Source organism: Sapajus apella, unplaced genomic scaffold (assembly GCF_009761245.1).
Source record: "Sapajus apella isolate SASKATOON/1434 unplaced genomic scaffold, GSC_monkey_1.0 scaffold45, whole genome shotgun sequence".
Lineage (NCBI taxonomy): Eukaryota > Metazoa > Chordata > Mammalia > Primates > Cebidae > Sapajus > Sapajus apella.
Genome location: NW_022436985.1, coordinates 3402870 through 3417298, shown reverse-complemented (window position 1 = coordinate 3417298; position 14429 = coordinate 3402870). Strand labels below are relative to the sequence as shown.

General features: G+C 36.2%; 1 protein-coding gene across 18 annotated transcripts in view; it reads left to right on the top strand.

Moving 5' to 3' along the window:
• PDLIM5 (PDZ and LIM domain 5) overlaps positions 1–13870 on the top strand; it is a 205560-nt gene extending 191690 nt beyond the window's left edge. For all 18 annotated transcript variants that reach the window (XM_032239580.1, XM_032239584.1, XM_032239577.1 and 15 more), the window contains 3 exons: positions 3723–3843; positions 8349–8464; positions 9949–13870. In XM_032239580.1, coding sequence (XP_032095471.1) covers positions 3723–3843; positions 8349–8464; positions 9949–10038 — 327 coding nt within the window. In that variant the 3' untranslated portion in view covers positions 10039–13870. The remainder of the gene's footprint in view (positions 1–3722; positions 3844–8348; positions 8465–9948) is intronic.
• The last annotated feature ends 559 nt before the right edge of the window (positions 13871–14429 follow it).

The window sequence follows — 14429 nt, the reverse complement described above, 5'->3', positions numbered from 1 at the left end:
AGTTTGCAATTATAAAGTAAGAGTTAGGCATACTTTATGGGTGACAAGGAGCTGGAATATGATTTCAGAAGAAGCCAAAATATGTGGCTTCACACAAAAGTTGGAAATGGTCCTACTGAGCTCTAATACACTCTCTATGTGAAAATATGATAATGAAACTCTCTTATTAATTGAGAGAATAGTTAGTATGCATTATTGTGTAGTCTTAAGTTATCTCTTAGGATATCCTTAAATGTGTCTAAAACTTAGAAGACACTTAAAATTATAAATATGCCACCTGAAATATTTCTAGATTATTAATTTGTGTAGTATGTTGGGAACAAAAAAGTGGAATGGTTCAGACTGTACCTTCCCAAGTAATAACAAATAATTGATGAAATATTCAGAATGTTTTGGTGTATCAAGATGTTCTATGAATGCTAGAATAATAAAACAAAGTGAAGTTAGTGTCTTAGAACCAAATAAAGTTCTAAGAAATGGAAATCTCATACTTATTGCTTTGGAGATAAACAAGAACTTTGATAGCTTGTGTAGATGGTGTTTTAGTTATTTGATTACTTGTTAAAGAAAGATTTGTCTCAAGAATAGAAAGGGTTTAAGTCTTAATCCATCTGGAGTTAATTTTAGTGTAAGGTCTCAGGAAGGGGTCCAGTTTCTGCTTTCTGCACACTGTCAGCCAGTTTTCCCAACATCATTTATTAAACAGGGAATCTGTTCCCCATTGCTTGTTTTTGTCAGGTTTGTCAAAGATCAGATGGTTATAGATGTGTGGCATTGCCTCCCAGGCCTCTGTTCTGTTCCATTGGTCTATATCTCTGTTTTGGTACCAGTACCATGCTGTTTTGATTACTGTAGCTTTGTAGTATAGCTTGAAATCAGGTAGCGTGATGCCTCCAGCTTTGTTCTTTTTGCTTAGGATTATCTGGCTATGCAGGCTTTCTTTTGGTTCCATATGAAGTTTAAGGTGGTTTTTTCCAGTTCTGTGAAGAAGGTCATTGGTAGTTTGATGGGGATAGTAAAACCTAATACCATAAAAACCCTAGAAGAAAACCTAGGCAAAACCATTCAGGACATAGGCAAAGGCAAGGACTTCATGACTAAACCACCAAAAGTATTGGCAACAAAAGTCAAAATAGACAAATGGGACCTAATGAAACTCCAGAGCTTCTGTACAGCAAAAGAAACAATCATTAGAGTGAACCAGCAACCAACAGAATGGGAAAAAATTTTTGCAATCTACCCATCTGACAAAGGGCTAATATCCAGAACCTACAAAGAACTAAAACAGATTTACAAGAAAAAAGCAAACAAACCCATCCAAAAGTGGGAGAAGGATATAAACAGACACTTTTCAAAAGAAGACATATATGGGGCAAAGAATCATGTGGAAAAATGTTCATCATCACTGATTATTAGAGAAATGCAAATCAAAACCACATTGAGATACCACCTCACGCCAGTTAGAATGGCAGTCATTAAAAAATCTGGAGACCACAGATGCTGGAGAGGATGTGGAGAAATAGGAACACTTTTATACTGTTGGTGGTAGTGTAAATTAGTTCAACCATTGTAGAAGACAGTGTGGCACTTTCTCAAGGATCTAGCAGTAGAAATTCCATTTGATGCAGCAATCCCATTACTGAGCATATACCCAAAGGATTATAAATCATTCTATTACAAAGATACATGCACATGTATGTTCATAACGGCACTGTTTACAGTAGCAAAGACCTGGAACCAACCCAAATGCCCATCGACGATAGACTAGACAAGGAAAATGTGGCACATATATACCATGGAATACTATGCAGCCATAAAAAATGATGAGTTCGTGTCCTTCATAGGGACATGGATGAATCTGGAAACCATCATTCTCAGCAAAGTGACAAACAGAAAATCAAACACCGCATGTTCTCGCTCATAGGCGGGTATTGAACAATGAGAACACATGGACACAGGGAGGGGAGCATCACACACTGGGATCTGTTGGGTGGGAGCCAAGGGAGGGACAGCGGGGTTGCGGGGAGGTCAGGGAGAGATAACATGGGGAAAAATGCCAGATGTAGGTGACAGGGAAATGGAGGCAGCAAACCACATTGCCATGTGTGTACCTATGCAACAATCCTGTATGATCTGCACATGTACCCCAGAACCTAAAGTACAATTTAAAAAAAAAGAAGAAGAGTAGAAAGGGAAGAATACTCTGGAAGCCTTGGGAAATGGCTTGATTCAATGTACATCTTCTATATATGTTCATGGTGATTTTTTTGCATCTAAATATGTGTTTCTTCCCATTATCCTTCAGTAGTGAACTATAAAGTTTTCTATGGCTAATAATTCTATGTCTATATCTATCTCTGTATATATATATGCACATATATATACATATGTACACACACACATATACAAATATACATATAATGTGTGTGTGTATATATATATTTATATATATATATATATAAATAAATATATATGTATATATATATATATATTTCTTTTTGAGATGAAGTCTCACTCTGTCCTCCAGGCTGGAGTGCAGTGGCATGATCTCAGCTCACTGCAACCTCTGCCTCCCGGGTTCAAGTGATTCTCCTGCCTCAGATTACAGGCGCGCACCACCATACCCAGCTAATTTTTTTGTATTTTTAATAGAGATGGTGTTTCACCATGTTGGTCAGGCTGGCCTCAATCTCCTGATCTTGTGATCTACCCGACTCGGCCTCCCAAAGTGCTGGGATTACAGACATGAGCCACCGCGCCTGGCTGTTTCTTTTTTATAAAAGAAAACAGTTCACTCAAGAACAATAAAACAAAAAAATGTAAAGAATAAATTTAAATGACGTAAATATTTAATAATCACAGATAATTACTATTAACCTTATGGTGTGTTTTATTCCAGTTTGCTCTTTATAAGTAATTCATTTACAAAACTGTAACCATGCTTTATGTATAACATTCTCTTTTTTGTGATAAATATTTAGAAAGAGTATTAATTATTCATGAAAAAATATTTTAATGGTTCCATCTTTCTCTCAATCCATAGAAATGATTTTTGGTAAAACCAGCTCCCCAGAACCTCTTTACTCATTAATATCTGGCCCAAAACTTTATAGCTTGGTAAATTTAACCATTGGGCCATTGCTGACTAGAATCCATGCTTTATGGTCCAAGTTTTAGATACTCATTTGAGTCTGTGCTTTAGGGCTGTCATAACTAATTTATGAAAGCCTAAACCTTTGTTAAACTGATTGGATTACACTGATTATATTATTGCTTCTAGAATACACCAAAGTATAGGTTTGTTTTAATTTTTGAATGCTTCCTCTTTCCTTCAGAACTTTTGCAGATAATACCATAAAACCTTTGTAAGTTAATGTTTCCTGGCACCCTCTGAGAGGAAGCAGAAAGTTTTGTAGTAAGCACTTATGAAATATGCTTACTTTATTCACTATGTGTATAATGTATAAATAACATAGTGGTCATTATTTAAATTTATTGATTGGCATTTGTGAAGAACACGCATCTAAACATGCATCAGTTTCGATGATTTGTGAGTCTGTTCTTATGTACCCTGCTACTCTGAGGGAAAGCTCAAGACAAAAATGAAGTATGTGTGCCTACTTTGGATTAGCTTTACAGGGATATACTGGTACAGATACTAGAATAAACATTTATGTATTTATTGTCTTCTTTTTTAACATCTAATTACCTTTCTGTAACAGGAAGTCATCAATGCGTTGAAACAAACTTGGCATGTTTCCTGTTTCGTGTGTGTAGCCTGTGGAAATCCCATTCGGAACAATGTTTTTCACTTGGAGGATGGTGAACCCTACTGTGAGACTGGTAAGATCAGGGAGCCATTTGTTTCTTGAATTTTGAATAAAGGTAAAACATTAACCCATATATGACTATAAAGTTCAAAAAAATGTTAGGCAAAGTCATTTTCTTAATTATTTGGGGAGCATTTAATATTACTCTAAACATATAGAAAAAACCATGTAGATTTTTTTTCTTTTGAGATGGAGTCTCGCTCCTGTTGCCCAGACTGGAGTGCAATGGTGCGATCTCGGCTCACTGCAGCCTCTGCCTTCCAGGTTCAAGTAATTCTTCTGCCTCAGCCTCCCAAGTAGCTGGGATTACAGGCATACGCCACCATGCCCAACTAATTTTGTATTTTTAGTAGAGACAAAGATTCATCATGTTGGCCAGGCTGGTCTCGAACTCCTGACCTCAGGTGATCCACCTGCCTCAGCCTCCCAAAGTACCAGGATTACAGGCATGACCCACCATGCCTGGCCTTATGTAGAATTTTTAATGTGACTTTTTCAAAACAGATATTCACAACTTTATTATAATAATTGAGAATGTAAGCATTACTTAGTAGGAAAAATATTTTGCTTGAATTCCCAATAATTTATGGATACAAGTTCTACCAAATCTTGTACCTTAAGGCCACTTCTTGTAGTCCAGTAGTGAATTTTGAGTGGTTGTAAACATCAGAAATGTTCCACTTTAGAATATGATATTGATTTGCACTTTAAGGCAACTGCCTTGAAAATAAACTTGAAATCCTTTGATACTTTTACTGAATGCAAAGATAATCCTGACTTGGATTGTTCCCGTGGTAAAATGGTTTTTAATAAACTAGGCTATAAGGACCTATCTACTACATTTGTCTTATCACATAAACTCAGAACATTTCCTTTTCCTTCCCAAAGCCTGTACATGAACTTTCATAAGATTTATTTATTAATATAGCCCTTAGATATTACTACCACATACACGTTTCAAAATATAAAACATTTTTCCTTATCATGCCTTCACTCACTACCACCACATTCTCACTGCTGAGTTTTATTCTACCTTGAAATTCAAAGTGCTGTGCTAGAAGAAGGGGATATTCCAGAATAGTGGAGTTAAAGGAGCAGTCAGCTTCTGAATTGAAGCTGTATCATCATTATTCAGCCCCTCTTTGCCCACTCAATATTCTCTTATTTTCATCTTCCTTTCAGCTCCTTAGTTTGAACCGACCTGGGTATATTCTAGACAGTCTCCCAGGAACCCCAGAAATTCCAGTGAAATACCCCATGGGCTGTTTTGGGACAAGCTGGCCACAGGCTGCCTTCCTTGATTCAAGAAGAATGCTTAATATTTTGTAATTCTACTTAATTTTTCTGAAGAAAGAACCGGGGTTTTTTGTATATTTTGTTTTTAGTTTGTTTGTTTTAGCAGCTTTGGAAAACATTTTGACTAACTGGCAGGTAGCCCCTATCTAGCCAAAACACATAAAACTATGTAGCCTTAATACCATATTTAATGTATTTGAAGTCATATTTTAAAAACCAAATAATTGCTTATAGAAGAGGAAAAATGTTGTTGAATATTTATTTAAATGTCACATTTAATCAACTTGGTCTGTTTTTGTTCTTTTTTTCTTTTAACCCCCCAAACCATTTCTGAACCCAGTCTCCTTCATCTCAATACCGTCCACTAGCCAAAAACATTCAGACCATGCTGGATTCTTTTTCCCTTGTTCTTTCCTTATCCCATCTAAATAGTAAATCCTGGCAGTTCTACCTCCGTTGTATATCATATTCATTTATTTCTCTCCATCTTAACTGTCACTCAGTCTAACTTGCTTTCACCCTTTGTCTGGTCATTGTAATTAGCACCCAAATGGTAATCGCCCCTCCCATTCCTTCCAGCCTCCAAATAGCAGGCACAGAGCAGCTACAGTAATATTTTTTTAAAATGTGAATTAGATCAAGCTTAAACCCCTTAGTGGCTTCCACTAGAAAAAAAGTTACACTTCTCTTTGGTTTTTTTTTTTTTTTTTTGAGATAGAGTCTCACTCTGTCACCCAGGCCAGAGTGCAGTGGCCTGATCTCAGCTCCCTGCAACCTCCACCTCCCGGGTTCAGGCAGTTCTCCTGCCTTACCTCCCGAGTAGCTGGGATTACAGGTTCCTGCTAGCACGCCCAGCTAATATTTTTGTCTTTTAGACAAGGTTTCACCATGTTGGCCAGGATATTGTAGAACTCCTGACCTCAAGTGATCTGCCTGCCTCAGCCTCCCAAAGTGCTAGGATTATAGGCGTAAGCTACCATGCCCCGTCAAATTACACTTCTTACTAGGGCCTGTTTTGCCATCCTCATCTCCTCCCACCTTACCTTCTGTCACCAGATTCTACCCATACCCAGCCCCTTGGCGTTTTCTGAACATGCTGAGATCCTTCCTTCCTTGGGGCTTTTGTGCTTACTCTTTCTTCTAACTGTAATGTTCTTCGTCAGCTTTTCTGTGGCAATTTCTCTTTATTCTTCACGTTTCGTTGCAACTATTACATCTTTAGAGAGGACTTTTCTAATTTTCCTAAATAGCATAGTGCCCCCCAATTATTTTATATTAAATTACTGTTTTCTTTTTTTCATGGTACTTACGATAATCTGAAATTACTTATTTCTTAAATTCAATAAATCATGACATCCTCTTTCCAATGAGAATATGAGTCCCATGACGAAAGCAACCTCAACTGTGTTCTTCATCACTGTACCCCTGCAGTGCCTTGAACAATGCCTGGCACACAGTAGACTGCATGGATCTATGCTGACAAATGGTGCGAAGGAATACTAAAGATTGACGGTTGCTAAGAAAGGTGAATTGAGTTGCAAATTATAGCCTGCCTTCCTCTCCAGCTGAGGTTGGACTGACAATGTCAAAGGCCAAAGGGTGAACCATGAGTCAACACAGTAGTGAGAGGAGCTGCTTAAAAGAAAATTAGGGCAACCAGCCTGGCCAACACGGTAAAACCCTGTCTCTACTAAAAATACACAAATAATTAACCAGTCATGGTGATGGTCTCCTCTCCTGTAGTCCCAGCTACTTGGGAGGGTGAGGCAGGAGAATCGCTTGAACCCGCGAGGCGGAGGTTGCTGTAAGCCAAGATTGCACCACTACACTTCAGCCTGGACAACAGAGCGAGACTCTGTCTCAAAAAAAAAAAAAGAAAGAAAGAAAATTAGGGCCAGACACAGTGACTCAAAGCCTTTAATCCCAGTTCTTTGGGAGGCTAAGGCAGGATTATCACTTGAGGCTGTGAGTTCAAAACCAGCACGGGCAGCCTACCAGGACCCTGTCTCTACATAAAAATTTTTTTTTAATTAGCTGGGCATGGTGATATGTGTCTGTAGGCTCAGTTACTCAGGAGATGGTGACAGGAGGATGGCTTGAGCCCAGGAGGTGGAGGAGGCAGGGAACTATTATCACACCACTGCACTCCAGCCTGGGTGACAGAGAGAGACTGTCTGTCTAATGAAAAAAAAAGAAAGAAAGAAAATTCTAATTTAGTAATAGAGAAACATCTTCTCAAAACTGCTTTCTTCAGAAGGAAATCCTGTTAGTATTCTTGTAACTGTAGTCTATGTCAAGTAAATGATCTTTTCTGGGCAAGGGTTTTCAACATGAAGTTACAAAATTGAAAGGAAAATACAACAAAATAAATCGTGGCTAATATTGTTGTGATACAGTCTAGCTAGAAATTCAGTCATAGCACTTATTCATGCAAGTTTCCTGTAACGTTTCTTTTTCTTTCTTGACCAAGTCAGATACACTGTGAAATTTGCCAATATCAGACATTTGTTCCTGGTCTCTGTCCATTAGTCTCACTGTTGCTAGTTATTAGAAGTCCTTTGTATTTCTTCAGAACAGTTATTTCTACTGATAACTGGTCACAAAACAGTTCTTCTTCTTCTTTTTTCTCCCCTTCCTGAGACAGAGTCTCACCCTGTCACCCAGGCTGGAATGCAGTGGTGCGATCTTGGCTCACTTCAGCCTCCCTCTACTGGGTTCAAGCAATTCTTCCACCTCAGCCTCCTGAGTAGCTGAGACTATAGGCGCATGCCACCACACCTAGTTAATTTTTGTATTTTTAGTAGAGACAGGGTTTAACCATGTTTGCCTGGATGCTCTTGATCTCTTTACCTCATGATCCACCTGCCTCAGCCTCCCAAAGTGCTGGGATTACAGGTGTGAGTCACTGTGCCCGGCCAGAACAGCTCTTCTTTATACATATTTAGGCAATTAAGTAGTTGGAGAGAAGTGAGAAGTATTACATGGAAAATTATAATCAAGAATGTTAGGCTGCATAAATAATATTTACCAAGGGAATCCTGAAACATGCTAAACTTATCTTTCAAGCCAAACATTATGCCATCTCCTGAGATTTTTCAAATTCCTAATTATCTTTATCTTTAGCATCTCATTTAATCCTGATTTTGTTGCTGCCTTCTAGGAACGATCATTCTACAACTTCATTGTGTTTAAATTATGTCTCTCTGCCCTGCCTCAATACAGATTATTATGCCCTCTTTGGTACTATATGCCATGGATGTGAATTTCCCATAGAAGCTGGTGACATGTTCCTGGAAGCTCTGGGCTACACCTGGCATGACACTTGCTTTGTATGCTCAGTAAGTTAAGTCTTACTTCCTAATTAAAGGGGTATAGTATGGCCAATTCTAGCTTTTGTATTTAATGGAAATATCAGCTCTTATATCTTTCAGTCCATCGAACCTAAAAAATATATATTTTTACTTTTTTGTAAATTTTTAAAGTTGTTTATTACATTTTTTGGCATTTTTGAAATGATTTGGCAAACAGTGAGATACTTAGTCCTTAGAGAAAATATAATTTTAATATGTTTTTGTCTATAAGAAGAAGCTATGTATTTCTTAAAACAGTAAGATTCCTTTACTTAAAAAAAAAAAAAAAAGAGAAAAAAAATCCTCTGTTACTAGAGTGTTTTTTGTAGTTTTTGGAAATGCTAGGTACTTCTTAAAATACAAATAAACAATTATAAAAATTATTATTGAATTAACACTGGGAATAAACTATATGCTGATTCATTTCTTTTCTCAGCAGTAGCTCCTGGATATTCTTTTCTTTTTGAGACTATAGTCTAATAAACATGTAATAAAGTATTTGCCTATTCATTTGATATTTTAGGTTTTATGTTTAATGATTAGGATAGATTCAGAGATTAAAATATATAGCTTTTAAATGTGGGAGGTAAATATCCATTAAACATGCCTCTGTTCAGGTGTTTGATTTTTGAAAATAGATTTAACATAGCTATAGTTTTCAATACCCACTGTACAAAGGGAACAAAAGTAATATTAATTGAAGCCTAATGATTTCCCTAAACATTACCATTGAACTCATGTTTACCTCATCCATCTCTTAGATTTCATAAAGTCTATAAAAAGCAAAGGTTTTAGCAGATTTACCTTTTCTTTAATAAAGCTGTTCATGAGCATTTTAATTAACAAAGGCAGTAGGAAGAACGGGAAGCTATACATGTAGATAGTCAGCTGACTGTGTAACCCTGCAGCAGCCAGCTGTTGACCTGGGTCTTTACATACGAAACTAAAAAGAGGCCTCAGCTTGAACACAAGGCACCCCTTAAAAAAAAGTTCTTAGGTATTCTGTGCCTGTGTATTTGGGGGCAAGCTAATGTTGGGCTTGGGAAGGTTTGGTAAAGCTAATGAGTCATGTTTTGGTTCTCTACAACACGAAGCAAAATTAAGATGTTGTTTAGAATTTGGGGAGATACAATATATTTAATGGGCCCTCTTTCTATATTCAATTTTAAGTTAGGAATAAATCTTCCCTCTGGATAAAGAAAAGTGATGCTCAGTGCTTTCTATAAAGTAGAAAACGTTCTAGGAAAAAGCCATTTTTCATTGCTTCTGAAAGATTATATCTAATGTCATAGTAATCGTGAAATATTAGGGAGTCTAACATAACCAACTAAAGTGTTTTGTCATATTATCCGTTGGGGGAAAAATCACTTTCTCCTTCTCCAGCATACTTGATAAAATCCTGTTAATATCCTCTTAAATAATGCGTAATATCCTTTTAAATAATATCTTCTTAAATAATGCTTCTTTTTCAGGTGTGCTGTGAAAGTTTGGAAGGTCAAACCTTTTTCTCCAAGAAGGACAAGCCACTGTGTAAGAAACATGCTCATTCTGTGAATTTTTGAAAGTCAACAGTTCAGGAGAAGAGAAGAAATTTGAAGAGAAAAAGGAAAATTAAAATTACTAATTAATTTTTAGATTCAATATTTATATGGAGTTTTGAAAAATCATAGTGGCCCTGAAGGAATAAATTCCAGCTTTAAAAACCAAGTCTGAGGAAATACTTGGCTTCATAAAGTAAAGAGACAGTTTGGCATTTATTATTACTTTTTCCTGTATTTTATGCCCATAAAATAACTTTTATAAAAACCAATTTCCTGATGGACTATTAAATTCATCTTAGAATAAATTAGTGAAGAATTTAATTTTAGAATAAATAATCCGATCTGAAATAATTATACCTTCTTTCCTTGTTAGGTAGTTACAAGAAAATCTGCAAAAGGCAATGAAAATGCCTTTAATTTTATCAATAAGAGAATCATTTTTTAAAAAACTAATACTTATCTTTAAAATAGTAAATAGGATTTTAAACAGAGAATTTTATCAGTAGTAGGTGTCAGTTTTTTTAAATTGCTTGTAGACCAGCACAAGCAATGGCTCATACCTGCAATCCCAGCACTTGGGGAGGCCAAGTCGGGCGGATCACCTGAGGTTAAGAGTTTGAAACCAGCCTGGCCAACATGGTGAAACCCCATCTCTACTAAAAATACAAAAATTAGCCAGACGCAGTGGCATGCGCCTGTAGTCCTAACTACTTGGGAGGCTGAGGCACGAGAATTTCTTGAACCTGAGAGGCAAAGGTTGCAGTGAGCTGAGATCATGCCACTGCACTTCAGCCTGGGTGACAGAGGAAGACTCTGTCTCAAAAAAAAAAAAAAAAAAAAAAATTGCTTGTATATTGTTTTTGCCTTACAGTGGATCATTCTAGTAGGAAAGGGCAATGAGATTTTTTTTAATCAAAATGTGTCATGCCAGTAAGAGATGTTGTATTCTTTTCTCATTTCTTCCGCACCCAAAAATAAGCTACCATATAGCTTATAAGTCTCAAATTTTTGCCTTTTACTAAAATGTGACTTTCTATTCATTGTGTATGCTTCATCACTTATATTAGGCAAATTCCATTTTTTCTCTTCCCTGATGCTAAGGCAAAGATTTAATTAAATAATTTTGGCCTCTAACAGCTTTCTCTCTCTTTAAAGAGAATAAATAGGAAAGAATGTGGCTGGGAACTATAGTGAATCAGAAGATTGTATCCCCCAGTTTTTTCATTCCCCCCTTCTCAAATAATAAACCAGTTAAATCAGTTTCTGAGTTCTGCCACTGGCTGGTGAAGAGTTGAGAGCTCTCTTTGCAGAATAATTTTTTTGTTTCATTTTTTTTCCTTCTACCTTTAAAAATTAAAAGATTGGCTTGAGGATGTGATGAAATTCAGACTTTTTGTGGTTTTCTCTCAATAATAAGTGAACCAATTTCACATGTGATCACAAAGTTTGGAAAGCTTTTATTCACAGAGGTTTGGTAGTGTTGGGAGGGGAGTTTAATAATTCAGATTGGCCTGTTATTTGATTTCCTCCTTTGGGAAAAGAATTATGTAGCTACTACATGGAGACAGGGAAACAATTGTAAAACTGTGGATCCTGTTGCTGTTTGCCCAGTGAGAAAACAGGTTTTGGTATTTGATTTGGTTTTTCTCTTTGTTTCCAGAATGGGTGAAAGACCATGAACTCCCTAAGTTATAATTTAAATTTGTTTGGGGCAAGGTGCTTTTATAGTTGAGACAGAGCCCTAGGTCCTTCCTGCCCCATCACTCACTTACGACATCACTTCCATTGTGTGCATGTTTGTTATAGAGGAGGTTTTAGGCTACAATATTTGTTTAACCTCCCTAAGAACTTTCAAGGCATCTGTCCTGAAAGCTGTTAATTTATGGTCTAGCAGATTTATATTATATGCAGATAATAATTAACTGGGGATAAAAGAATGGCAAGGGGTGACACAAAGTAGCAAACTGAATACTTCTCCAATAGCAACCCCAGCTACCTCCTCACCCTGCATCTTGCAGGGAGGCAGGAGATTTCTTTTGAAACAACGTGCTGGAACTGAATTCTGCATTATTTATCGTTGCTGCTGAAACCACCTATAAAAGACTCGCTGGCTAATGTGCATTGTCATATAATGTACACGTCACATCTTTACAGTCTTTTACATTATGGCATACAAAATAAGTTGATGGTTTTGTTTGGTGTGTTTTTTTCCTTTTTTTTTTAGTTTTGCCTTCATAGGTTATATGTCAAGATAGTATTTGATAAGTCTGTGGCATTTAGATGTTTTCTTCAGAGAATTTTATTTGACCCAGATTTCTTATAACATTATCTTACATTAAGGATATCATTTTTGTTAGACCTTTCTTTCTGCATATTTGTCATGAAGCATAATGTTGCATTTGTCCAAATTTTATTCCTGAAAGGGTAGTGTTGCTTCCTAATGTAACATTTTTGTCTTTGTATTTTGTCTGTCTCTTCCGTGGCGAAGCTTTATATCTGTTCCTAAAACAGTTAATCCTGTGAAATAAATACTGAACATAATCCAGAAGAATCTCTGTATTTCCAGTGGGGAATGCCATATTTAATTCACCAGCAGTAATCCTTTAATAACTGGCAGAGCACTTTATTCTTCTGGTGGGCTCCCTGAATATTTATTTTTCTGATTATAAATTTTCTATGTCAGTAGCATTTTTATCATTACTTCTTCTCTATAGAGCATTTACTTTTAGTCTCTCTAGATGTATATTTTGGAATAACGTACTTGGCATAACATAGATGAAAATCATAATGCCTAACTAAAAATTCCTTGGATTTATTTCCCATTTAAAAATTTCTGGTGATAAGTTCAGATTTATAATCTTTCTCTGGACTTACATGGACTGAATGTTGCCTGCTGAAGTGGGCAATCTAAAAAGTAGCCCCTGCTTATGCTTCTACAGGTGGTCCTCCGTGTCGCATCTGATTCAATCAACTGTGGGTCAAAAGTATTTGGGGGAAAAACATTAATGGTTGTGCCTTTACTGAACATGTACAAACTTTTTTTGTCATTAATTCTTAAACAATATAGTGTAACAGCTATTTACACAGCATTTACATTGTATTAGTTATTATAAGTAGTCTAGAGATGATTTAAAGAATATGGTAGGATGTGCATATTTGGGAATTCCTTCACCATTTTATATAAGGGACTTGAACATCATGGACTTTGGTATCCTAGGGGGTCCTTGGAACCAGTCGCCCAGAGGGGTACCATGGGATAACTGTAGTATCATGTTTATTTCTTATTAATTAAGATTACGTTTAGAATCTAAAACTAGAACCTAATCATTTGGTCACAGTGTAAAAACAAATGGAAATAGCAGTTCAAACCTTCAAAATATTAACGTAGCATTATGTTTAAAATAGTCTACAACAAAAATGTACCATTTTCAAGCAGTACTATGTCAGGAGCCCTTTTATATAAAATAATTTCTTCTTTACCCCTGTTCAAGTGTGAACCTAGTATTCTGTTAACATTTGTGTGGTATTTGGAGTTTAGTCATCCCTGTTGAAGGGAGAGCCTTCTCAGACATAAAGCAAGGGAAACATACTGAAGAGTTTTACCCAAATTTGATCTGTCTTCCAGTTGTCCCCCTAATTTCCCAAATGTTTAAAGGTATTGGATTTGGATTATCAATGTATAATTTGCCTTATCTGTTCATCTCTATCTTCTGTCTCTTTAGGTTTGTATATGTCTGCTGTTTTGCTTTTGGATACATTTTCTAAGTAAAAGTCACATGAGAAATATAATCAGTATAGTAATACCATAATGTGCACATACTCAACAAATAAATGACTGCATTGTTGTAAATGAGCTCTTCTGGTCTGTTGTTGTTGTTGTTGGGTGGTAAGTGGCTTCCATCAAGTCATCACGGGAAAATAAATCAAGTTCCATATTCATAGGTTAGGACTGGATGTAATAATTCTCAGAAGAATCCTTCTAGTGTGATATTTGCTTATCAAAATGTCTCAAACAAAATATTTGAAAATACTATCACATTTATTATACTTCTCTCCGTTTTTATGCTGTGCGTGTAGAATATACCCACTGCTTGTGAATTAATAGATAAGTTTTAATGTCTTTTTAAAATATTTATTGCTGAAATGATGTATTGGAACGGCCTGTCATATCAAACTTTATATTAGAACATAAATCATCATCCACATTTCCACATTTTGCTTCAGATATTGGGATGCTTAACTCATCCTGATCTCATTAACTAACTGTTCCATAACTAGGTAGGCTCACCTCATTCTCATTTGTTTATTTGTTTAAGATTTTTTTTCCAACTGTATAAAGTTAAGACAAATGTTTCTGTTGCACGCTGTATGTTGGCAATAACAGAGAAATTCAAGTCTATTTGCTCACAGTA